At 49.1% G+C, this 24,938-nt stretch overlaps 1 protein-coding gene across 6 annotated transcripts in view; it reads left to right on the top strand.

Annotated features, from left to right (window-relative positions):
- Positions 1-24,938, top strand: part of MARCHF4 (membrane associated ring-CH-type finger 4) — a 109,736-nt gene that overhangs the window by 75,781 nt on the left and 9,017 nt on the right. For 3 of the 6 annotated variants that reach the window (XR_014265303.1, XM_082467440.1, XM_082467439.1), the window contains exons 3-5: positions 11,216-11,371; positions 16,771-16,963; positions 24,626-24,701. Coding sequence is in view for 5 of the 6 variants with exons in the window: in XM_082467440.1 (XP_082323566.1) it covers positions 11,216-11,371; positions 16,771-16,963; positions 24,626-24,701 (425 nt within the window). In the remaining variant the exon portion in view is untranslated. Of the gene's footprint in view, positions 1-11,215; positions 11,372-16,770; positions 16,964-24,625; positions 24,722-24,938 lie in introns of all 6 variants that reach the window. The other 3 variants (XM_082467438.1, XM_082467437.1, XM_082467441.1) reach the window with 2 other exon arrangements.

Here is a 24,938-nt window from a genome sequence, read left to right as displayed (position 1 = left end):
CATAGCTTAAGACCTTTTCTTCACCCCACATCAGGGGGTAGAAACACATGCACGTGAGGGAAGAAGATTTGGGGAGGGAGGGGTCTTATGAAACACTGAGACATCTGGGTGGATGGAGAGCTGGGGTATCTGTTTTATCCTTCCCTCTCCCTGTAAGAAGAAGGCAGTTAGCAGGAGGCGATTGAGTAATTGCCCTCACCTTGCCATTGACTTGTGCCCTTGGCTTGGCCTGACTTGTGGGAAAGAAAGAGAACACGGTGACCTGGAATCTCTGAAATTTCAGCCTGGTGGCCTGGAACCTTGGAAACAGACCCAGCCCACTGCTGTATGCAAATAGCCCAATTCTGGCCAGCAAGGTTTATCAAAGTTATGTTTTTCTATTAAGTCAGGCAAAGGACTGAGGGCATATCAGCCTTTAATTTTAGCTCTTTGGTAACAATGGCGATGGTAATGGTAAGTTGTACAGAAAGATACATGGACAGTATATGGCACATTTAGGTCATTAGAAATACGGATATGATTACGAATATGCACATAAAATATGACCTTCTTTCTTTCTGCCAGCCCTTGTGGCATTTGGCTTGTTTATTATGCTGATCATGTTTGACTTTACGGAATTGGATGTTATTTAAATTCAATTATTGTAAGGTTAAGTTCTTCTTTCTAGTACCAGTTGAGTAAATTTAGAGGCAGTTAGAGGGAATAGGTACATTTGTCTTATGCCAGACATAAGGGAGAAAAGCACTGCAGGAATAAAATAATTATGAAAATAGAAAAACATGGTTTGGAGGGTTTGGTTTGGGTTTGTGTGTTTGTTTTCCGTGTCTCATTTTGTATCCCTTTTTTTGAACTGATGAACAGGAAAGCTGGAAAATTTTCCATGAAGAGGGAGGCAGATTATGTGTGTGTGTGTGTGGTGTGTTTGTGAAAGTAAGCTGCTGGTATGAGAGAACTAGAAATAATTATGCGGTTAATTGAATTCAGTGTAGATAACTAGAGCTCATTAAGGCCTTAAATCTTTTTTTTTTCTACTTAGTAATAGAGTCTTTCTTTTTTAAATCAAATTATCTTGCAACAATTCTCTATTTACTCTACCGGTATTGACACACTGTGGGTCTCCTAAAGCCAGGGCTTGGCCTTGGTGCCATTGAGAGGGGAAGTGAGAAGCTTGGGCCTGGCCTGGCTGGAAAGGGAGCGTGTAAAGTGCTACGGATGAGTGGCCAGAAATGGCTCCATCCAGAAAACAAATTGCTGCCTGTACACTGCCTGACACAACATGCAGAGAATTCAGAATGGCTTGTCTGTATATAATAATGGATTCTAGGGCCATGGGGATCTTTGAAGGTCATCATGTCAATCAGCCTGCCTCCCAGAGATAAGGGGGGAACTTGCTTCATCACCCTCCTGGACAGCAGGAGCCAGCCCCCCTCCTGTTTATCTACCACAACCTTTGCTGGTAAGAAGGTCCTCATGATAGGTCATCTTTCGTGATCCCAATTCCAGGGTACATTGACCTCTCTCCCGTCTGTGGAATCAAGAAATCACTGTCTGGTGTCCTGCAGGAAGAAGACACTGAAAGCTTCTAGGTTTCCCTTCTGTTCACTGGCCCCATCTGTGCTCCCCGTTTGTCTCCTCCCTCCCAGCTCTATTCCCCCAACCCAGATCACAGCTACACAGATAGTTGGTCGATATCACGGACCAGTTTGGTGGTGTCCATAAAGTTGGGAGGATGTGTTATGGATAAGCCTTCCTGTCAGCTGGTCCCCCAGAATATGTGGAGTCCCGGGAGTGGTACCAAACAGTTCTTTGCTTTCCCTGTCAACTATCTTTCCTCATAGAGGCTACCTAGGATGGACATTGAGGAGTCTCTACTTTCCTTGGCATTCCTCCTAATGCGCCTCCACAATCTCAATCAACTTTCCTATTCCTGTGCCCATTCCTCGCACTCCAATACACACAGGTTCCACTCCACTCAAGAGGGGAAATTCTGATTTTAAGGCGTTGGGTCCTCTGAGTCTGCACAGTGGAGCATCTACAAAGCAAGTGAAACTTTCCTTATTAATACAGACCACATCTCAGAGGAAACTTTAATGCATTCCTATGCTTATAAAAATCTCTGTCTCCTTTTTTTTTTTTTTAATTTGGCTACGCCACGCTGCTGGCGGGATCTTAGTTCCCTAACCAGGGATTGAACCTGAGCCCTTGGCAGTGAAAGCACCGAGTCCTAACCACTGGACCACCAGCGAACTCCCCAAAATCACTGTCTCTTAATTTTGACTTAACAAGTGTCTCCCCCCGGCCAAGGGTGGGAGTGAGAGGAGGGAGTGAGAGGGGGAGTTAGAGCCACTCTGTCCCCACTCACCACCACATCAGTTAATACCCTGTGAACACTGCCTGCCTGGAATTGGGTTCGGAGGAGAGGGGCAAAGGGGAAAAGCGTTTCTGCCGTTGCGTTTATACATTAACAGGGATTCAGCGAGGCCATCTCTCTTTGTCAGGGCTGGAAAGGTAAGGATCTGATGAACAAGGCTGCTGGGGGTGGGAGAAGGGATGGGAGGCAGGGGGTCACGGGAGTGGGCAGAGATGCTGTGGGTGTGGGCAGCCCGATGGACAGAACTGGTTTCAGAGCCTTACCCTGCCTTTCTCTTGAGCAAGTAACAACCTCTCTGAGTGGGTACCCTCATAGAGTAAAGCAGGAGAAATAATTATTAGCCTCGTTCAGTTACTGAGGTAGTAGATGATATAATGTCTATAAAAGCACTTTGTTAGAACTGTGAGATGTTTATAACATTAGGATTATTAATAAGAAGGGAATCTTATTCAAAGGAGGGAGAAAGGAAGGAAAGAAATTGATCAGTGTTTGAAGTAGGTGAGAAGGTGGCCTTAGAGACAAGGAGATCAGCCATAACCTTTATTATAACCCTTTCCATATTCGCCTAGCATTTACTGAGACCTTATTTTGTGCCAGGCAGGGTGCTAAATATATTCTCTTACTACCCTCCTCCCCCAGTTTCACAGATGAGCCATTTTATTTTAATAGAAAGGACCCTCAGTGCTGCCAGCAATTCTACTTACTTCTCTAGTCTAATCACTCTTAAAACTCTCCCAGATGACTATTTAATGCCAGTTCTCAGACCTCCAACACCTCCTCCACCACCTGCACTCTCAGTCCATGGCTTTGCTTAATCTATAAAATGGAAGAAATAGAAAGAAAACTTGCCAAATCCATGGTTAATTCTCAGTTCTTATCCAACTGGACCCAACAGCAGCTTTTGACAGGGCTCCCTGTTTCCTGAAAGACTTTGTCTCCTTCTTCGGCTTTTGGAGCTTCACATTCTCTTCTCAGCCCACGGACCTTCCCTCTCAGGTTCTTCTGGTCCTTTCCCGTCTCCTAAGCTCTGACATCTTGGCATCCTCCAGGAAGCAGCCCTGGTATCCCTCCCTTTTCCCACCTGCACTCACTCCTGGGCTAGTGGCTTTAAACACCATTTGTATGCCAGTGACTCTCAAAGGTATATCTTGAGGCTGGACCTCTCCCCTAAAGTCCAGACAAATACATATTGCCATCCCAATTTCATGTCTTCACTTGGATATTTAACAGGCATCTCAAAATTGACACATCTCCAAATGAGTTCCCAATCTACCCTCCAAAACCTGCCCCCCCTCAGTCTTTCCCATCTCGACTGAAGGCAACACTCCAGCCTTCTCACTGCTGAGATCTTCATCATCCTTGACTTTTCTCCTCTCATCTACCACACCCAATCCATCAGCAAATCTTAATATCTGTATCTTTGGGGCTTCCCTGGTGGTGCAGTGGTTTAGAATCTGCCTGTCAATGCAGGGGACATGGGTTCGAGCCCCGGTCTGGGAAGATCCCACATGCCGCGGAGCAACTGGGCCTGTGAGCCACAACTACTGAGCCTGCGCGTCTGGAGCCTGTGCTCCACAACAAGAGAGGCCGCAATAGTGAGAGGCCCGCGCACCGCAATGAAGAGTGGCCCCCGCTTGCCGCAACTAGAGAAAGTCCTCGCACAGAAACGAAGACCCAACACAGCCAAAAATAAAAATTAATTAATTTAAAAAAAAAGTAAATAACTGAGTATTTAAAAAAAAAAATCTGTATCTTCAAAAATATACCCAGAAACTTCCTCAGAACTTCCATTGCTATCTTCAAAAATATACCCAGAAGTTTCTCAAAACTTCCATTGCTACCCTACTGGGCAAAAACACCATCACCGCTCACCTGGATTACAGCCTCCTGCTCCCTACTTGGCCCATACTTCCTCCTCGTCTATTTTCAATACAGCAGCCAGAAGGATCCTGTCACACGTGGTCAGATCATGTCATTCTCCTCTGCTCAAAACAAGCTCATGGGCTTCCCTGGTGGTGCAGTGGTTGAGAATCCGCCTGCCAATGCAGGGGACACGGGTTTGAGCCCTGGTCTGGGAGGATCCCACATGCCGCGGAGCAACTGGGCCCGTGAGCCACAGCTGCTGAGCCTGCGCGTCTGGAGCCTGTGCTCCGCAACGGGAGAGGCCGCGATAGTGAGAGGCCCGCGCACCGCAATGAAGAGTGGCCCCCACTTGCCACAACTGGAGAAAGCCCTTGCACAGAAACGAAGACCCAACATAGCCAAAAAAAAAAAAAAAAAAAAAAATACAGAACTTATTAAAAAAAAAAAAAAAAAAAACAAGCTCATGATTTCCCATTTCCTTCACAAAAAATGCCAAGTCCTTAAAATGGCCCACAAGCCTTGCCTGACTTGTCCCCCATTCTTGATCCCCATTATATCTCTGACCTCATGTCCTAATTGCTGTCATTCCATTCACTCTAGCCCAGACACACCAGCCTCTTTGGTGTCCCTAGAACATGCTAGGTATGCTTCTGCCTCAGGGCCTTTGCACTTGATGTTCTCTCTGCCCAGCCCCATATACCTGCATGGCTTGCTCCCTCATCATCCTCAGGTCTTCACTCAAATGTCCCCATTTTTAGAATTTCAACTTTTCCCCTCCCTGGTTTTCCATTTTCCTTTTCCCTGCTTATTTTTCTCCATAGCACATAACAACATCTCAGGTACTTTTATAGTTTACTTGTTTATCGTCTTAAAACGTCTGTCCCTCTTGACTAGAGAATTTTGATTAGTAGCATTCACTGCTGTATCCCTGTCACCTAGAAAAGAACTTGGAACATACTAGATGTATATTTGATGAATAAACGAATGATTGAATGAGGCCCAGAGAGGTTAAGCAACTTGCCCAGGGTCACACAGATTATAAGAGCCTGGGTATACCTGAATCTGTCTGGGATTAGGGTCCAAGCTCTTAACCACCATGTTAGTCTCAATAAAGGGAAATGTCCCTACACTGCACCCCAAGGCTATTGTTTCCTCTGTTCTGATCTCCCAGAGCTGCAAACTACAGCAGGACTGGGGCTGTCTTTGCTTCACTAGACTATTTTTTTCTTTCTGCTCAGTGGCAAGGATGCCTGGTGCCCATGTGGGTGGAAGGGGAAGTCTTTGGCTTACCTGCCACTGCCACGGCAACTAGGTAACCTAAGGACTCCAGAAGCAAGTCCTTTCAGATTGAGAGGGGAGAAAAATTGAAGCAAGGCAGAAATAAAAAGAAAGAAATCTGTGAATGGAGAAATGACTGGAGTCTTGCGCCTGCAGTTTGCTGTGTTATTTGGCAGCAAGGGAAATCCATCCTGTTCTCTTCCCCACACGCCAGCTCAGCCACAGCCAAGGGCTATGGACAACCTTGTCCAGCCTCTAGCATGACCCCACTTAACCCATCCAAGCGGCCTCCTGTTCAGCCTCCCCAGGGAAAGAGGGCCCCCAAACACTCTCAGTGATCCCTGGTAACACAGAGGACAGTCCTGGGCCAGAAGGGAGACCTGTGTCCCGACCCCTTACCCACCTCACCAGGGTGGACTCTCTTAGGCATTTCTTTTTTTTTTTTTTTTTTTTTTATATTGGTACATTTATTTATTTATTTTGAAAGGGAACGCTATTTATTTATTTATTTTTGGCTGTGTTGGGTCTTCGTTTCTGTGCATGGGCTTTCTCTAGTTGCGGCGAGCGGGGGCCACTCTTCATCGCGGTGCGCGGGCCTCTCACCGTCGCGGCCTCTCTTGTTGCGGAGCACAGGCTCCAGATGCGCAGGCTCAGTAATTGTGGCTCACGGGCCCAGTTGCTCCGCGGCATGTGGGATCTTCCCAGACCAGGGCTCGAACCCGTGTCCCCTGCATTGGCAGGCAGATTCTCAACCACTGCGCCACCAGGGAAGCCCTCTTAGGCATTTCTTTTATCTCAACCTCCCTCTAGGCTTAGTTGACCCTTTACCTAAGGCATGGCTCCCATCTTACCTATTTGATCGTCGGAGCGTAGATTAGAGTTGTAGTAGAAAAAACTATGAAACTAAAGTCCTTATGGAAAGGCGAGTTCGAATTGGAATATTTTCACAAGAGGACTTACTTGGGCCAGGCTCTGTGTCCAGCACTTTGCATGCATGATCTCACTCCACTCTTACAGCCAGGCTTTGAGGAGGTAGGAGTTGCCTGCAAAGGAAAGATGAAGAAACAGAGCCTCACAGAGGTTAAGAGACTTGCCCAAGTTTGCACAGCCAGTAAGAGCTGAAGAGGCGTTTAAACCTAAGGACTTGGTCTCCCAAAACCATGCCCTTCACCCGTCCCTTACACTGTGTCCCATGGGGGCCCGGGGATTAGAGAAGATCCGTTTTTCTTGCCTTAGTCATTCCCAGCGTGGTCTCTGGGCCCCAAAGCTCCAAGCCGTTCATTGAGGAAGTGTCTGGTGCCCTTTGCATTTAATGAGCTGCTCTGGGCTGCGGAGTTTGCTGAACACTGCAGACAGGTCTGTAATAATCCTCCAGCCCAAAGGCTGGACCCTCAGGAGCTGGGCCAGAGGGGCCTGTCCTCTGCCTTACCCTGGTGGCTGGCCAGCCAGTAAATGCACCTTTATTGTGGAACTATGACGTGCCCAGTCCTATGGGTCATGCAGGAGCACCTCACACCCCAGAGGAAACAACTGAAGACTGATTAGGGGCCAAACTGTGGGTGATGACGCAGGGAGAGACGATGGGTCTGTAGCTGGCAGTCATGGGAGACTTGGCGGAAGGACTGGAGCTGGACCAGGGAGGGAGAGACACAGAAGAGACCCATAGGCACAGGTGCGGGAGGGACAGGAGGAGCCCACGTGCAAGGGGGGCATGAGCAGAGTGTGATGAGAAGTTCAGAGTCTGATGTCAGAAAGACCCGGCTTTACATTCTGGCCGTGCCACTGGTTGGCTGAGTGACCACTTTTTTTTTTTAAATTAATTTATTTATTTTATTTACTTATTTTTGGCTGTGTTGGCTCTTTTTTGCTGTGTGCAGGCTTTCTCTAGTTGCAGCAAGCTGGGGCTACTCTTCTTTGCGGTGTGCAGGCTTCTTGCGGTGGCTTCTTTTGTTGCAGAGCATGGGCTCTAGGCGCGCGGGCTTCAGTAGTTGTGGCGCACGGGTTTAGTTGCTCCGCAGCATGTGGGATCTTCCTGGACCAGGGCTCAAACCCGTGTCCCCTGCATCGGCAGGCAGATTCCTAACCACTGTGCCACCAGGGAAGTCCCTGGCTGAGTAACTTTGAGTTGGTCATTTAACCTTTCTCTTCAATAGGGGTCTCTGTTATATTGAGAGATGTTTATCACCTCAATTTCCACGTTTCACCATTTTAACTTTTAATAGAGTTTACTGCAAAGAACACCTTCCTTCAGTCTAACCTGAACCTGGCTGGCTGTTGGCTCATTTCCATTTTTCCTTTCTTGAAGAAGCACAGGTAGACCAGTCAAAGATGGTACAGTGTCCAGGTTCAGGCCTCTTAGAAGCCCTAAACACAAAAAAGATTATGGCCCTCCTCCCCAATGTACATAAAAATATGCTAAATCATAAAATAAAAAACTTACGTGAATGCCAAGGTTAAAATAGCTTCTTTGCAGGTTTTTCTTTCTAAAATCCTGGATTGCTTTCTTCCTCGAAGTTAAACTTTTCTAACAGCTTTGGTGTCCTTGCTTTCTAATATTTGTGGCACCGAAAGCAAGTCCCTATCCTGCCTTTTGGGTTGTCTGGTGCCAAGGGAAAGCGTGGGGGACTGGGGGCTCCAGGGGAAACTGCATACCTTTGGCCTCTTGGCCTGTGGCCAGGCACTGGGACCAGGCCAGGTCATGCTCCCTCCTTCTCCAGATAACTCGGGGGCTCCAGTGATGGTCCCACATCCAGAGCCACGATGGAGAGCCCAGGTCTTGTTATCAGTTATGCCTGGCCAGCGGCTCTTCCTCCCTTGTCTCATGGCTGCCGTTTGGAAAGCAAGGAGAACAGCCTTTGCTGTTGCTTGGCACCGTTGCCAGGGACCGGAAGTAATGTCTCTTACTTGATTGGCAATTTGACATGGCTGCTTAACAACCCGATTAATCAAACCCAGCTCATCCTTTAGAGTTAACGAGCCTAAGAAATACTGCCATGAATAATGAGGGCTTTTGCCTCTCCCTCAGCACCTCTCCCCAACCTCCCTCTCCTATTTTTTTCTCAGAACCACACAGCAGTTTCTCAATACCAAGGGCCTCAATGGCTGTGGTGAGTGCCCGGCAATGTGGGCATCTCCTGCCTGTTCTACTTCTCTCCCTGGAGCTACCGCTGCCCACCTGGAGCCAGAGACTGGCCATGTCCTAGAGGAGCAAAACCTCTTATACATCAAACAGCTGTGTGTGCACTGCACTGTTAAAGTTGGATGGAGTGTGGGATTTCCCTGGCGGTCCAGTGGTTAAGACTCTGTGCTTCCACTGCAGGGGGCGCAGGTTCGATCTCTGGTCGGGGAACTCAGATCCCACATGCCACGGGGAACGGCCACAAACAAAAAAACGTGGGATGGATTGTCTAATTGTTTCAGGCACTGTACTAGGTGCTAAGGGTGCAAAGATGGATATAAGATACATATTGCTTCTGTGAGGGGTCACAGTGAAGTGACCCAGAAACACATGGGGAAGTGCTCTCACAGTGGGCATAGGAAGGCTCCAGGCCTTCAGCCACAGTGAGGGGGCCTGTCAACACTGGAGGATCAGAGTGGGGAACCAAGGAGGACTTTATGGGGATGAGGCAGCCTGAGCATTTCTGCCACCATGTTCCTTCATTGTACATATATACAGGGAGTGCTGGGCACTGAGTGAGGTGCTGGGGTCCCAAGGTCAACAGGATGGACATGGTTCCCGTTCTTATGGAGTGGGCAGTCTCATCCCCATTCCTCAGGGCCAGGCAGGAAACCCGAGCAGACGCCTGACTTATGTTTTCACTCACTCAAACACAAAGGTTGTTGAGGACCTGCTGAGAGTAGGCTAGGCGCTGGGGGAATGGGGTGCAAAGATGAATGATCCCCCCCATACCTGCCTTCCAGGGCTCCTCTGGGAGGCAGACAGGCATATGCAGAGAGCCTCATAAGGTTGTGCTGATAAGGCCCTCAGTGATCAAGGCATTGCACTCAACCTAGAGAAATCAGGGATGACTCCCTGTAGGAGGTGGCTTTGGAACCATCATGAAGACAGAGAAGCAGTTTGACAGGTATACCAAGTGACAAAGGACACTCTAGAACACATCCAGGCCAAGGGGCAGTCTTTGAATGATAGAAGTTGAAGTGAAAGGGAAAGATGATTCCAAGCATCTTGGGAGGAAATGGCTGGTTCTACAGTCTACAGCCAAGAGCGTGATTAAATATACAAATGAAGCTCTGTGACTTATAGGTCAGGAGCTCCTGTGCCTGCTTATTCAAAGTTGGGAACAAGATGTGGTTTCCTGAATAGTGAAATCCTCAAACTAACAGAGACATGGCTTAAGTGGCCATATCCCAAATACATCAGCGTGGGGCGTAGGGAATGGGGCTGTGCATGGCAGCTCCTGGGTCCTTTGTTAGGAGTGAGGCAGAAGACATTTTCCCAAAATAGATGAGTTGGGGGAGGGAGGGCATAGGAAGTAAGGAAGGGGGAGGCCAGGGGATAGATCAGAAGGGAGCACATGTTGGGGAGTTGGGTGGGCCCCCGCTGCTAAAGTCCCTGAGAAGGTATATGAAGGCGTTGGGTAGACAGGAGTCAGCAAGAAGAAATGATAGACCCTGAGTGAGGAGGGAGAAAAAGAACACACGGGGGGAGAGAGGGGAAAGGGAGGGGAGAGGAGAGAAGAGGAGTCAGGGAGGGAGGCTCAAGGAGGCACTCTGGGGCCGCAGCATCAGGCCTAGCAGGAAGCAGACGCAGGCTTCAGTCGTGGTCATGGGACGTATGGTCGCAGCGTGCTCTGGAGACTGAGCCCAGCTCTGCGGTCCACTCACAAGGGGCTTCAAATCCAGCCACCGTCTTTGCCTCCCTGCTTCGAGGCCTGCCCCAGGCTGGGCTTCCCAGTCACTCCCAACCAGGCCCGAGGGACGTGCCCAGAGGGCCCCAGGCCTTCAGAGAGGGCACCTGCCCAGCCTTCTAGGTCCCCAGGATTCAGGCCTGCCTGCTATGGTTTTGTCACTCTGGGACCAGGGGCAAGAGGCTTCACAGAGGGGACCTGGGTCTCTACGGGCTGTCCTTCAGAATAGTGCGAAAGCTCAGGACCAGAGCTCCGGACTTAGGCAAAATGATCCTCACAATATACTGTATTCAAAACTTGGATTCGCTGTTGACATTTGACTATGGGGAGATTTTACATTAAAAAGTGCCACCTAGATTCCCACATGTACAGCTGATAATGGCTGTCCCTTTCACTGGGGTCTGGGCCCTCCAATCCGTCCTAATCCCCACCAGCTGGCTTCTGTCACTTGTGTTGCCTGTCTGGCCCTGAGAGCACTTGAGTTTGAGACCCCTGGCTGAGCCTTTAAAGAGAAGCCTATCTAGGCTGACACCCCGTTTGGATGGCAGAGGGCTTCCGCAGAAATCCCCCGACTCATTTCCGCAGAAACCCTAGGACTTGGGCAGCACGGAGTAGGAGCCAGGCTCAGAATTGTTAGCTGACTTCATGGAAGCCGGGGATCTGGAGGCCAGGCCTCCCCCCTAGTGTCTGGGGCCTCCCAGCTAAGCCTGTGGTCTGGGCTGCCCCGAGACGGGGAGGGCTGGGGGGCAAACCAGCACTCAGGCGGCCAGACCCCCAACACCACCTCCAGACGGCGGGGCTCGGGCCTCACCACCCTCCGCCTCTCTCCCTGCAGGGGGAGCTGCTGAGCCCGTGCCGCTGCGACGGCTCGGTCAAGTGCACGCACCAGCCTTGCCTCATCAAGTGGATCAGCGAGCGGGGCTGCTGGAGCTGCGAGCTGTGCTACTACAAGTACCACGTCATCGCCATCAGCACAAAGAACCCTCTGCAGGTACAACCGGGGGCTGCCCGCTGGGACGCTGGGGCTCCGGCCCGGGGTTTCCCACGCCCCCTGCTTTTCGGCGGGAGGACGACTTCACCTTAGAGTCTGGGCGGTTTGGAGAAAAAGAACGAGATGGGCCAGGTGGGCGAGACCGCGGATGGCAACCGGGCAGGAGGGGATGAAAGAATTTTTGTGTTTTCTCTTAAGCCTCAGCCAGAAGAGGAGAAAGGGATTGGGGCCAAGAGAGAGAAATAGATACAGAAGTAAAGAAATGTGGAGAATCAGATGGAAGAGAGAGAATAAGTGAGCTAATGGATGACTGAATGAATGGATGAAATCAGAAAGATAAGGAAAAGGAATAGGAAGAAAAGAGGGGAGGGAGGGAAGGTGGGAGGAAAAAAACAAGAAAGAAAGACCAGAGGACAGACGAGGGCAGGAGGGGAAAAAGATAGGGTGGGAGGGTGAGGAGAAAGACAGTGATAAAGCTAAGGGCGGAAAAGAAGAAACAAAGAGAGAGGAGACTCAGTGGTACTTCCCAAACTTGAATGTGTCATTCACCGGGAACCTTGACAAAACACAGACTGTGATTCAGGCGTGTGGGGTGGGGCCTGAGAGCCTGAGTCTACTAACGAGTTATCGAATGATGCTGATGTTGCTGAAGGATGGCCACAGACCATCCTTCCTGTGACAAGGGACTAGAGAAAAACGGAGCCGAGACAGGAGAGGGAAGCAGAGGAAAGGAGAAGAGGGGGCAAGAAGGAAGAAAGAAATGGGAGAGACTCTGAAGAGCTGTCTGCGAAGGGCAAGGGCAGGAGGGCCAGGGCTCGAGTGGGCTCTGCGAAACAGCTTCACACAGGGCTGGACCTGTCAGAACTGAGGGCCCCCCCACCGTCCTCCCCGACCCCTCCCGCCCTGCCCCGGACACATCCATCACCCCCAAGGAGCTGGCAGGCCCTGCACCACGTCGTAAATCCTCCAAATCACACAGCTCCCCCTGCGAGGCACCCACAGAGAGAGAGAGCGCTTTGCTTCTGAAAATACCTCCACACACGCATGGTCAGACAGTTAAGCTGCCACGTAATCAATTAACCAGCACGCTAGTGAGGGTGGGAACTCCAGCAGCTTGGCACCGTTGTCTCTCTCCTCCTCTCCAAGGGGGTGGGAGAGTCAATCCTGCAGCCCCAGGAGGGCGAGTGCTCTGGGGGTGATGGTGGCATAGGATCTTTGCGTGAAGGGCAGCTGGAAACACCTGGAGTTGCAGTGTCCACTCATGCGGGCCAGGGGGGAGGCTTATTTCCGGAAGGAGGCATTAGAGCCCCCAGGCACCTCGGCCATCCTGATAGTGTACCAAGGGGTCAGAATAAGAAGTGCTTCCCCCTGCGCTGGTTCCATCTTTAGCCAGCCATTCATTCCCAAATCTTGAAGTGTCTTAAAATAGCAGTGCCGTGAGGCAGCTGACTCCACGCCCTGGAGTGCCTTAACTCTTCCCTTCCTCCTCAGCTGATTCAAACCTTGGAAAAGGGTCAGAGTCCAAACCCACAAGCCCACCCGCCAAGTGCCCCCTTGGCTCCGCCCTTGGCTCATAAACAGGAATCAGCCCTTGACACAAAAAATGAAGAACCATTTAGGGATAACTTTTTCCTGGGGGTAAAGAAAAGAAAAGGTCATTCTAATCTCATAAGTGCGGTAAGCAGATGGCAGTATTGACAAATTTGATCTATGGCTTTATTCTTAAGTTACTACCGTGTCTTTAACTGTGAGTTTTTAGTCACTGGAGACTCTCTGATTCTGTTACTTCTGGATTGTGAGTGGACCATTGCAGTCAATGGTGTGTGCTCAGTAAATGCCATTTCACTTTTCCAGATAGTACCAGAAGAAGGATGTAGTCTGGACCAGCAGCAGTGTTTTGTGACTGTGGCCCAGATTGTCCCAATTGCATGTCCTGGGCTTGGGCTCAGCCAAGTGTGAGACGGCTGCTTGCTCAGCCATGGTGGGGCAACTTCTGCTCTCCCAGGCCAGCCCGACCATCTGTGGTACAGGATGGAGCAGGCAGGCCCTGCCACGAGCGAACAGAGCAATGGACGGGGTGCCGGAGCTACCTCTGCCATCGGAGTAGGAAAGTTTCTTCCAGGTCTCAGATCTCTCACCTCTTGGTTCATGCCCCGTGCAATGCTGTGAGAAACAGCGGACAGGACAGCACGTTATTTCAGTGACCCTCTGCAAGCTCTGTTTCTAGAAAGAGCCCCTTGAGAAAGGAGGCATTTCAGGGTAGCCTTGTGGTCTCAGGGTTCTGTGGCTGCTTCTCACCCTCTTTGCTACACCTGAACTACAATCGTATTAATGAGCATTTAGTTAGTGCTAACTGGGGACCCGTCACTGTTCTAGGTATTCCCATATATTATGACATTTAATACTGAAAACAACCCAATGTACTATTATTATTCCCAGTTTACAGATGAGACAGTAGAGGCACAGAGGAGTCAGCAGTTTGTCCAAGGTCACCCTGGTGGAGCAGGGTTACATCCAAGGGGTCTGACTTCTGAGTCTGGCCCTTAACCTCTACCCTGCAGTGCCCAGCACGGAGTTTGCTAAGTACAGTTATAAGTAGCCCCACCTTGACATGCATAGCTGTACTTTTGCTGAAACATAATGAAGAACAGAAATGATGGCAGCGTGTACCCTTCAGAGCACTGATTAATTTCACTTAACCATCACAATACTCTAGGAAAAAGGAGGGACCAATTACCTCCACTTTTTGGAAGTCTTGATGATTTTTTTTTTTAATAATTTTTTTTTTGTAAATTTATTTATTTATTTATTTATTTATTTTTGGCAGCATTGGGTCTTTGTTGCTGCGCGACCTTTCTCTAGTTGTGGCGAGCCGGGGCCCCTCCTCATTGTGGTGCGCGGGCTTCTCATTGCGGTGGCTTCTCTTGTTGCGGAGCACAGGTCCTAGGGGCACGGGCTTCAGCAGTTGCAGCACACGGGCTCAGCAGTTGTGGCTTGCAAGCTCCAGAGCGCAGGCTCAGTAGTTGTGGCGCACAGGCTTAGTTGCTCCGTGGCATGTAGGATCTTCCTGGACCAGGGCTCGAACCCGTGTCCCCTGCATTAGCAGGCGGATTCCCAACCACTGCGCCACCAGGGAAGCCCCTTGATGATTTATTGACTTCTCCTAGGTCACAGTTCACAAGCTGGAGAAGAGCTGGGCTAGGATTGGGTCGCCTGGCCCTTGCTCACTTCCCCTTTCTGTTATAAGGAAGGAATCACGCTGCGATCAGGATCTCGCTGGGGACGAAGCTCTGGGGGTCTGGCGGTGGCAGAGCCTGGTGCCTCTGGAGCACTTCTCCCCTTCCCAGCCTCCCTGGGAGACTGCAGAGCTCTCCTGTCCTCTGCTTTCTCCTTGCCGCTCTGTGGAGCCTCCCGTCGGACAGACAGGAGGAGAGCCTTGTGCATATCACCCCGTCCTATTCTTTCTTCTTCCTGCTTCAAATTGTAGTCGGGAGCGCTGTTTAGTTTCCTCAGGTGGCTTAGGGGCTGGTAGGAAGGGGCTTTAGGGATTAAGGGGAGCTTCCTGTGCCTCTCCATTTGGGGATTTTTGAAGTCTGGAGCAGAAAGGGAGGGTATTGATGTCACAGCGGTGGAAACAAAAAGCTCAGTCAGGAGCGCTTCACAGACAGTGAGGCAGGCTCTGGAAGAAGCATTTGTCGTCTATGAGAGGAGTCGGTCGGATCAGGCCATCTTCTGGAAAATGCCTTTGTTGTGTGTAACCCTAGGCTGGAGAGTGGAAAATCTAAAGGCCCAATTACCTGTGATGGGTTGCGATCTGTATAATTAAGTGCAAAGGCTAATGTCCTACATCTAGACTAGCAAGCAAAATGTTTTCCAGTAGTTACAGCTCCTTAGGGGCCTCTGGTCAGTCCCGGCTGGAGCCAGAATCAGTGCTTCCATCCAGGCCATTTAATGTGCAGGGAGGGCTCACTGTTGGCAGAAGGGAGGTTGTCCGCCTTTCCTTGAGAGTTCTGAAGTGCCTCTGAAATGCCTCCTGCAATGTCTCCTGAAATGCCTTCTGGAGGTGCTCTCTGCAGGGCATTATGCAAACTGCTACAATCAGGAGATTGTCCTTCCTTCCACCTTCCCAAACCAGATCCCGTCTCTTCCCTTCTTAAAACTGTTCAAGAGCATCATGTTTACTCTTATGATAAAGTCAAAAATCTGTGCATGTTCTTCAAACTCCCACGTGGTCTTCCCTTCTTATTTTCCCAGTCGTCTCACCCCATACTCCCTGCTCTCTGCTCCGCCCTCTCTGGTCTCCTTCCAGGTTTTCATGTTCACCATGCTTTCTTCTGTCACAGGGCCTTTGCACATGCTCTTCCCTCTGCTGGAGCATGCTTCCCTCCTCTCTTTGCCCAGTAAATTCCCAGTCAACTCATTGCTTCCTCTGGGAAGTGAAATCCCCTATCGTAGGCTCTCACATGCCATGTACCTCCCTTTCTTACTCCAGATGGATTGCTGTAGTAAAGAATTATTTGGTTGTCTGTGTTCCCTAGATGAAAAGCACCGTGAAGGCAGAAGTCTTGTATGTTTTTGCTTACTGCTTTGTCTTCAGCACTTAGCAGGATGCCTGGCACACAGAGTATACCCAGTACATATTTGCTGAGCAAGAGCATGAATAAATTCCAAACTAAAATCCAACTCATGGCTCATCTAGGTCCATGCTACCTGGACCAGCCATAGACTCATAGAATTTTGGAGTGGAAACCCACCCACACCCTAGCCTTCAACCCATCCATCAATACTGCTGTTAGCATAGTGCTTTTCTCTGTCTAAAAAAACCCTGAAATCTCAGTGTCCATATACGGTCAGTAAATTATACTGTTTTTCTTACCTCTCCCCCACATCCTGTGTCCTCTCTTTGTCTGTTGAATTGGTAATCTCTAGCATGTATATTAAATGACATGCCAAGTGTTGTTGTAGAAAACAAGTGAAAAAAAGAAAAGAAAAAAAAAAAAAAGCCTGTGACCTCTCAGCACCTGTTAGTGAGAAAATAATATGTTGCTCAGAAAAGAATATTCTGGGGACCCGGAACACCACCTACACTCTGCATTTCCACTTTTTCTGTCTGTATCCTCATCAACCACAAAGGCCTTCCTTCCCAGCCATGCCCGCCCAGAACCCCCTCCCTGTAATGACTTCTGATCATTTAGTGTGATACAGGTTTCCTCCACATCAAAAGCACAGTGTCAGCCTCAGAAACTTGCAAAAATAGCCATCGCATGACAAGCTGGAAAGCCCAGGTTTAAATCCAGAGGTGAGAGGCTGGGACGGCAGAAGGAGGAGGGGTGGGAACGGGACGGACATGGGGTAAGGGCACCCAAGCAGCCGCTAACCCGCCGTTCTCTTCTCTGCAGTGGCAGGCCATCTCTCTGACAGTCATTGAGAAGGTTCAGATTGCAGCCGCCATCCTGGGTTCCCTCTTCCTCATCGCCAGTATCTCTTGGCTCATCTGGTCGACCTTCAGCCCCTCAGCAAAATGGCAGCGCCAAGACCTCCTCTTCCAGATCTGCTACGGGATGTATGGATTCATGGATGTGGTGTGCATAGGTGGGTCTGGGGCTGGTCTCTACCGGAAATGGGGAGCTGCATGCTGATAAATTAGACATATCCCTCAGGGTCCCTCCCTCTTGAAGGTCAAAGCAGAGAGATGGCACCAGGCTGGAGACCTGTGAGCTCAGGAGGGGCCAGTGGCTTAGATTTGAGGGGTGAGTAGGGAGTAGGAGGAGGCAGAGCAAAGGAGGAAGATCTAGGTCTTTCCCAAGCAAATCTGCCCTTCCCACTTGAAGATAAGAATAAGGAGCCTTGTCCTAAAAGTATGTGAGAAAGGTAGGTTGGTGAGTCTACCTGCCTCAAGCAAGTTGTGGAAGGCCTCTTATCTGTTGTGTGCACCACCGTTGCCAAGTCATGACAAAGGATGCCTATGCATTTAATTCCGTTCTCTTCACAGCAAGATGCCCAGAAACAGCCATGATGATACCTGCTCCCTTTTCCCCCAGCTTTCTTTAAGCCTATTGATGCCCAAGCTTTCTCTAGCCTAGTGGTTTACAAAGTGTATATAGTTCCGGGGTTCCACACACAACTTCAGGAGCCACTTTTCGGAGTGGAGAATGAAATGCTATACAGACAGGCTCTGAAACTTCACGCCTGCTTCACCCTGAGCTTCTGCACTTTCATCTGTTTATATATGTGTCTGTTCCAGGTAAGGTTTTGTTTTCAAACCTTCAGTGTTTTAGCAAAAGGTTGGAAATCCACCACTGCAGTTCCTGCTTGTTCCCTTACACCATTCCCAAACGTACGTTCCCTCCTCTTCCATTATGTTAGGTTGGTTGGTGGAGGGCTCTTTGTTTTTCCCAACAGATGACTGTGGCTGTCAGCTCTGAAGTCTTCATCCAAGTGACTGAGGAGGTGGGGAATGACCCCCGTTTTCTCTGAGTGAATGAAGCATGCTTAAGCCCTGGTCATACACCCCAACCTGGACCTCTCAGGTTACCCCCTAGGCTGCAGCACTGAGAGTACCAGAGTTCCACAGTTGTCCTCGCCGCACATCAGTTTGTGTATTATGTCAAATATGCTACACTGCTCTGTTTGGCAAGAAAACATCTATTAGCTAGAATTGGGCTGAGAGGGTGTTCATTTTCTTTGGGGTCCTTTAATACTGGGAATCAGAGAGGCCTGGAGAATTGCATACTGATTACAGCAGCCAGAGACCAGTGATGCTGGAACTTGTAAACTTGTCTAAGCATCTTGCTGCCTCTCCCTGCTGGCTAAACCGGAACCTCCACCCCCAAGTTCAAGAGCCTTTTAATTACGGCACGTAGGCAGTGAAAGAAACAGACCGCCCAGCCTTGGAGGCCTGTGGAAGAGAGAGGACTGTGGATGGGGAGGAATTTGACTTTGAGGCATTCTAATTTAGTTCCCTCTCCTACCAGACTCCTTTCCTCCTCCTGCTGAGGCACAGGCTGTTGATGCCAAAAACCAGGTGTGTCTCCATATGGAGGTGTGTGGCTCTGGCATGGAGGGGGAAGCAGTGGAAGCCTTCCCGTAGGGGCCCTTCCAGCTGTCCTTCATTCTCCTTCAGGCAGGCTTTTGATCAGTCCCTGGTGTGCGCATCTGTGAGACATGCTTTCCTGTCACATGGTGTATGAATCAGCTTTGGCTGCAGTAACAAACAACTCTAAAGTCGCACTGCCTCACAACAAGCATTTATGTCCCATTCATGGGTCTGCAAGATGGTTTGGTTCTGCTGGGCTTGGCTGGACTTAGCTTCTGACTGTGTATTGGGTTCAGGCCTTCTCCTCATGGTGGGGCCCAGGCTAAAGGAGCAGGGACTACTGGGGTGTATTCTTCTAGCCAAGCGCAGGAGCACAGGAGTATGGGTGGAAACCCGCAGTACTTCTCAAAGCTTCTGCTCAGTACTGGCACCCTGTCCCTTCTGCCCACAGCCCATGGGCCAACGAAGTCACCCATAAGCTCCTCCCCTGGAGGGAGCGTGGGTGAGAGAGAGGAACATAAATACCATCTCCCAGTCAGGGCTCCATAGATTTGAAAATGGAGAGAACTGGACATAGAAGAGAATTGGTCATGTGATCGACCAGTGCAACTCCCTTGTTTTGAACTTGAGAGAACAGGGGCCCAGGGAAGGGAAGTAATCTTCTCAAGATTGCTCAGCTGGGATTAGAAGCAAGGTCTCCCAACTGGCGGTCTAACGCTCTTTCCATTATCCTCGCATCAGATACCAGGAATCCCGCAGAGTCACTTATGGAGTACCGACAGATGCCACCTATGACTTTGAGCGCACCTGGGCCCACTTACAGGTGGGGCCTTCACCGCAGGCCTGCTCCCTGGGGCTCTGAGCCGCCCAGCACCGCTCCTCTGGCCTGCCTGGTGCTCACGGTGTCTCCCCTGGGGAGGGCTCCTCAGCACCATCTCCTCTGTCTCTTCCTGGCTCCTCTATCTACCTGCCTCCCCCCGGCCCACTTTCCTCTCTCTTCTCGTATACATGTGGCACTCAGTCACTCCATTTATGGGAGAAGCCGAGTGAGCCATATACTGAGGGTTTTCACGTTGTTGTCCTTCCTTCCAAGCTTTCAGGAAAACATCGTTTCCCAGGTGTACAGCCACACCAGGAACTCTCCATTCTGCTCTGGCAGCCAGTGACCGCGTGGAGACCGCCGTCGGACGGAAGGGGCGTGCATAGGGACCCTAATCGCTTTTGGTGCCGTCCAAAAGTGGTCAGATATATTTATATTTAGACTATCTCACCTTTAAAAAGTTCAGACTGCTCTATTATTTTATTGATCCTAACTGGAGCTAATTCTGTTTCAGAAGTGTGTCCCCAGGGGAATGATTATTCCTCCCATTTTTCAGACGGTGAAACTCTGAGACTGAAGAATTTGTCTTAGGCTAATTCAGGCAGCATGGTGGGGCTCTCAGTTCAGAGTTTTTTATTTTTGTTTTTTTTTTAGGAGATGCTGTCCCTAGGAGAAAATGCTGGGAGACAAAGTTAAAAAGGGAGTAACATGTGATGTAGTGAAGAGAGCGGGAGGTGACAGGCAGGAGCTGGAATGCACACATTCTTGTGCTGGTTGCGATGATGATGATTTTGATGATGATGATGATCAAGAGTAATGATGGTGGTTGTAAGGGTGAAGTTCAAGTACGAGACACTTCTCCTCTGCCATGTTCTGGTCAGTTGGCGTGTGGGGGGAACACATAGCACTGCAAAAGTGGGTGTAAAAATATCAGCTTTTCAGGGCTCTCTGGAAGGGAAAATCAGGTGGAGCCTCTTTATTTTTAGGCTCAACTAGGCGTTCAGACTCACGGAACTACAAGAGAGCATGTTTGGCACCAGATTCACTTAGAGGAATGCAGGCCAGGACCCACAGCCTCCGTAAGGCAGGTCCAGCTTACCTCTGCAGGCAAGTCCTCCCCACACTCCCTATCTTAGTCTAGGGCTAGTCTCTCAGCCCCCAAATGATAGTTCAGAAACAACGAGATGAGATCCACAACAGTGGGTCCCATCTTGGCCTAGTTTCCAGGGTCCCTGCAAAAGTCACACTTATTCACCAGAGTCACTGGACTCAGAAAGCCCAATGCTACAGCCTCCCAGCAGTAGTCACGGTAAAGCACCCACCCGTCAGGGGTCACCTCCAACTTAGACAATGTTATAACCCAGCTGACACTCCACCTTCGTCAGATGTTCAGGGGAAACAAACCAGAATGCCAACCCAGGGTCCAGTCTGTTCCTCTAGAAGGAGAGTGTGCCATAATTTCTCTCCTACACCTCCTGCCTCCATTCATGAATCTGGACTTCTGGCCTGATTCACTGAACCGATGGGAGGCAGAGAAGCTAGAACAGGGCCAGAGACCAGGCTGGGCCAGCCAGGAGGAGGCACGATGTGGTCCTGTTACTGCACAAAGATGGAAGCCACAGAGAGCCACAGGGGGGCACCTACAGACTTTGGAGGCAGTCACCAGTTCTAAAACTCAATCATGTAGCTCACTTGCATTGGAAAAGAAGAAACTTTCCTTCCAGAAGTCCTGGGAGAGTGGAAGAAGGTGATGTGAAAAGGTGGGCAGAGGAAGAGTGGAATCCTCACCAGAGAGTGGGTGGAAGTGGAAATGAGGGCGGTGGGTGCTTTCAAGAGATGTTGGGTAAATAAAAATGTTGACTGAAAGAATCCATATCCTTAGACCCAAGCTGCTGGGATAGATGGAGCAATTTAGTACCTGGATAGAAATTTTATCCTGGGGAGAAAGGAAAATGAGTCTAGCCCCGTGTTAACTCAAGAAGTGGAGTAAGAATGGAATAAGACTGTTAAAATAATTCTTTGAACTTTCTCTATTCTTCAGACACCTTGGCCTATTCCCTAGACTCTTAAATGGCCTCAGATAGTCTAAATCTGAGTAAACACAATATAGAAGTTTAATTAATCCTTAAAAATGTATTTACCTTCTCTATCAGAGTTATAGAAAAGGTTTTGTTAAAACTTCCTCTGTGTGCAGTATACTGAGTAACTTTCCTATGATTTAGAGGTACCTGTGCTAAGGGAAAGTTGGTGAGAGTGGGAGAGGCACATGAGGAGAAACTCCACTCAGCACCAACACCAGCTCAGCAGATATTCTCTGCCATGAAGCTAAGAGGATGCAGAGTCTGGGACATGGTCAGCTGGCTGCTTGTGAAGCCACATCAGCCCCATCCATGGCTGTGTCCACCTGGCTGGCCTCCAGGTCAATCAGTGAAAGCAATGACTTTCAGACAATGGTCTTTGGTTCTCACCAAAGGATTTTGCCTGAAATGGTTGCCAGGAAGGTCTGGATTCTCTGTTTGATGCAGCATGGTCCAGGGTTGTGGACAATGTCTCTGGACTTGGTCATATCAGAGGGTTGTATATTCTGGGATACGGGCTGCCGCTACAGATTAAGCATCTCTTGGCTTACAGTCCTAACTCCCTAGACTGATCTGTGCCACTGTGAAAGCCAGATGTAAGTTGCTGTAGACAGAACAAACCATCAAACCCCTGCAACAGAGAGGAACTGAGAAAGGGGCCAACAACCCTAAAAGATAAGCAGGGTTAAGTGTTATCCATATTTAACAGGTGAGAATAGGTTTAAAGAAGTTGGGTTCCAGGTCACATAACTAAGCAGATGGCAGAGCTGAGGACTGGACCACAAACTTCTGACTCCAATTCCTGGGCACTTTTTACTGCCTATTTCATCTCTGATTGCTCTGTGAAATTGCAAATGCAGGGCTTGGATGAGGAGGCAGGTTGAGGGGAAATTGGTCCAGTAATACCTTGACCCATAAAGTAATGGCTGGTAACAAGAAGAAATTCAGTGAGCCCCAGCTGCTCCTGTCCTGTACTCAGGGTTTTGGAGGTTAGCCATTGTTGTACCTCCCTTTTAATCAGTGCTGTTCTGACACCAACTGAGAGGGAGGCTTGAGAAGTTGAGATGAAATTTGGGTGGTTTGTCTCCCTGTGACACTCTGGTGAAAGGTACTTGGGATGTGGGTAGCTAAATTTACTGGTTAGCATGAAATTAGGGAATCCATTCCTTCACTCAGAAATATTTATTGAAAGGGCACCTGCTCTCAAGGATCTTACACTTCACTGGGGAGACAGACAAGGTAATTATTGATGGCAATAATAAGAGCTGGGACACAGAGATGAGTGAGCACAGGAAATGACTGAATCAGAGTGGGCTTGGGATGGTCAGATCCATTCATTCAGTAGCATTTGTTGGATGTCTTGTTTTGTTCCTGAAACTAGGGAATATTAACACAGAGATGAATGAGACACAGTCTCTGCCCTCAAGGAGCTCACAGTCTACAAATAAATCACAACATAGCAGGAGTTTTACGAGATATAGAGGAAGGTAGAACAGAGCAGAGAGCAATTAACTCTCTCTTGGAGGTGTCCAAGAAGGGTTTCTAAAGGAAGGAACCCTATCCTTGATCTAGTTTTGAAAGATATGTCAAAATTTATCCAGAAGAGTGGAGAAGAACTTTCCAGGCAGAACATGTGTAGAGACACAGAGACATGCGAGAACAAGTTGCGGTTAGGAAACTTTGGGCAGATTTATATGGCTCGGTGCAAAGAGCCAGGGTGGAGAGGTGGGTCATGGGGATGGGGAGGTTGGCAAGAACCAAACCTCACAGATCACGAATCATGTGCTAAGCAGCTCAGACTACCCTGCTGGTGATGGGGAGGGATTGATAAGATTTTATACAGAGAAGAATTATGATCAGATGTGTGTTTTAAAGAGACAGCTCTGGTAGCTGTGGGGAGGATGGATCAGAGCTGGACAGACTAGACATTGGGAGAGGCCAGCTGGAAACATGCTTGTAATAGTCTGAGCAAGAAGGAAAGAGATGCAAAACAGTGGCAATGGGGAAGAAGTGTATGGGATGACCTTGAGAAGCACATAGGATGTGGACTTGATAGGACTGCCTGAACTCCTTCAGGCAAGTGGGAGCCCCGGGGCTCTGGCTTGAGTGGGGACCATGCGCCATTGCTGAGCATGAGAATGGGGTGGGCAATGGATGAAACAAATGGGAACCAGAGTATATCTCTTCAGCAAAGGCAGCAAAAAAAAAAAAAAAGACCATCCTAAACCTAAAATCCAGGCAGAGAGGCAAGAGGCAGTTGCTAAGTCAAGAGTTTGCAGTAGAAGAGATGCAAGACACATGGAAGACATTATCTGCAAAGAGGAGAATGCAGGGCCAGGAAAGTGTCTCTTTGCTGGGGTAGAAAGAGGGAAAGGCTTTCTTTTAGTGCACAGGTGGTCCCCTCCTGTGACATAGAGGAAGATGTAGAGGGCATTGAACCATTTCTGACTATGGCTGGTAACTGATGGGAAGGGGAACAGGTAAGGAAAGTAGGCAGTTGAGACAGATTTGGAAGGCAACAATTCGAGGTGTTTGAAGCTGTGGATTTTGAATAGATAACTTAGGAGGAATGTTCAGAGAGTAGATGACTAAGGACAGAGACCTGGGGAGCATTAAACACTTAAGGGATGGAAGGAGACAGAAGATGAGAAAACAGCAGGAGGGACTGAGCCACAAAACCCAGAGTGCTGGGTCTCCGAAGTGGCAGGAATGGTGCCACATAATGGTCTGGGACTGCATATTGCTCAGTTTCTTACTAACCTTTTGACCTTAAGTGATTTGCATAACCTCTCTCTGCTTTTGTTTTCCCATCTGTGAAATGGGCGAATAATACTGTCTTCAGAGGTTTGTTGAGAGGATTGAATAAGATGGCATATGTAAAGGAGCAGGCACTTATACGTATCAGTGACCAGGGTAGGAGGTATTTGGTCAGGGTAGATTTCCCTCAAGGTAGACACTCAATAAAGGTATGCCCAAACAGTTAAAACCTGAATCCAGCCACAGCCTGGAGAGCCTGACCCAGAGTCCTCCCATAATTGAGAATCTGCTATTATTTGGAGCAATGCCTCTTCCGGAAGGTTGTGGCTCCCTCACCCGTGTCCCCTCAATGAGCAGATCTGATTACATCGAACATCCTCTTTCCACCTGCCTTCTCTTCCGTCATCTCTAATGACGCTGTCTTCCCCGGCAGAGAAGTTGAAAGAGCTACCCAGGAAACAAATGGGACATTCTCTGCTCCAGTGGGTCAAGTGATTAGGATTTAACAAGAGCAAATTAATTAAGGTCTCTGGCACCAAAAACATTTTTTTTTCACTCCACAGACCCAAGAGATTGGCCACCAAGAAGTCAACTCTGCAAAAATGAGGACCTCATCCTCATCATGTTTGTTTTTCACTTGTGAGTGAAATGGGGTCAGGGTAAGGAGAGCGAGCAAGATTCTGAAACTGCTCCAAATCTTTAAAACAGTGGGCTAGGGTAATTGATGAAATTATAGAAAAGGTTTTGTTAAAACTTCCTCTGTGTGCAGTATACTGAGTAACTTTCCTATGATTTAGAGGTACCTGGTACCTGCCCTCTGAGATAAAGGGATTCAAATCCCAGTTTACAGCAAGTGGGCAGGGGGTGGGGGCAGCA

The sequence above is a fragment of the Balaenoptera physalus genome (assembly GCF_965194825.1).
Source record: "Balaenoptera physalus genome assembly, chromosome: 6".
NCBI classification, from domain to species: Eukaryota; Metazoa; Chordata; class Mammalia; order Artiodactyla; family Balaenopteridae; genus Balaenoptera; species Balaenoptera physalus.
Note: the sequence above shows the minus strand (reverse complement) of the source record. Positions and strands in the feature narration are given on the sequence as shown.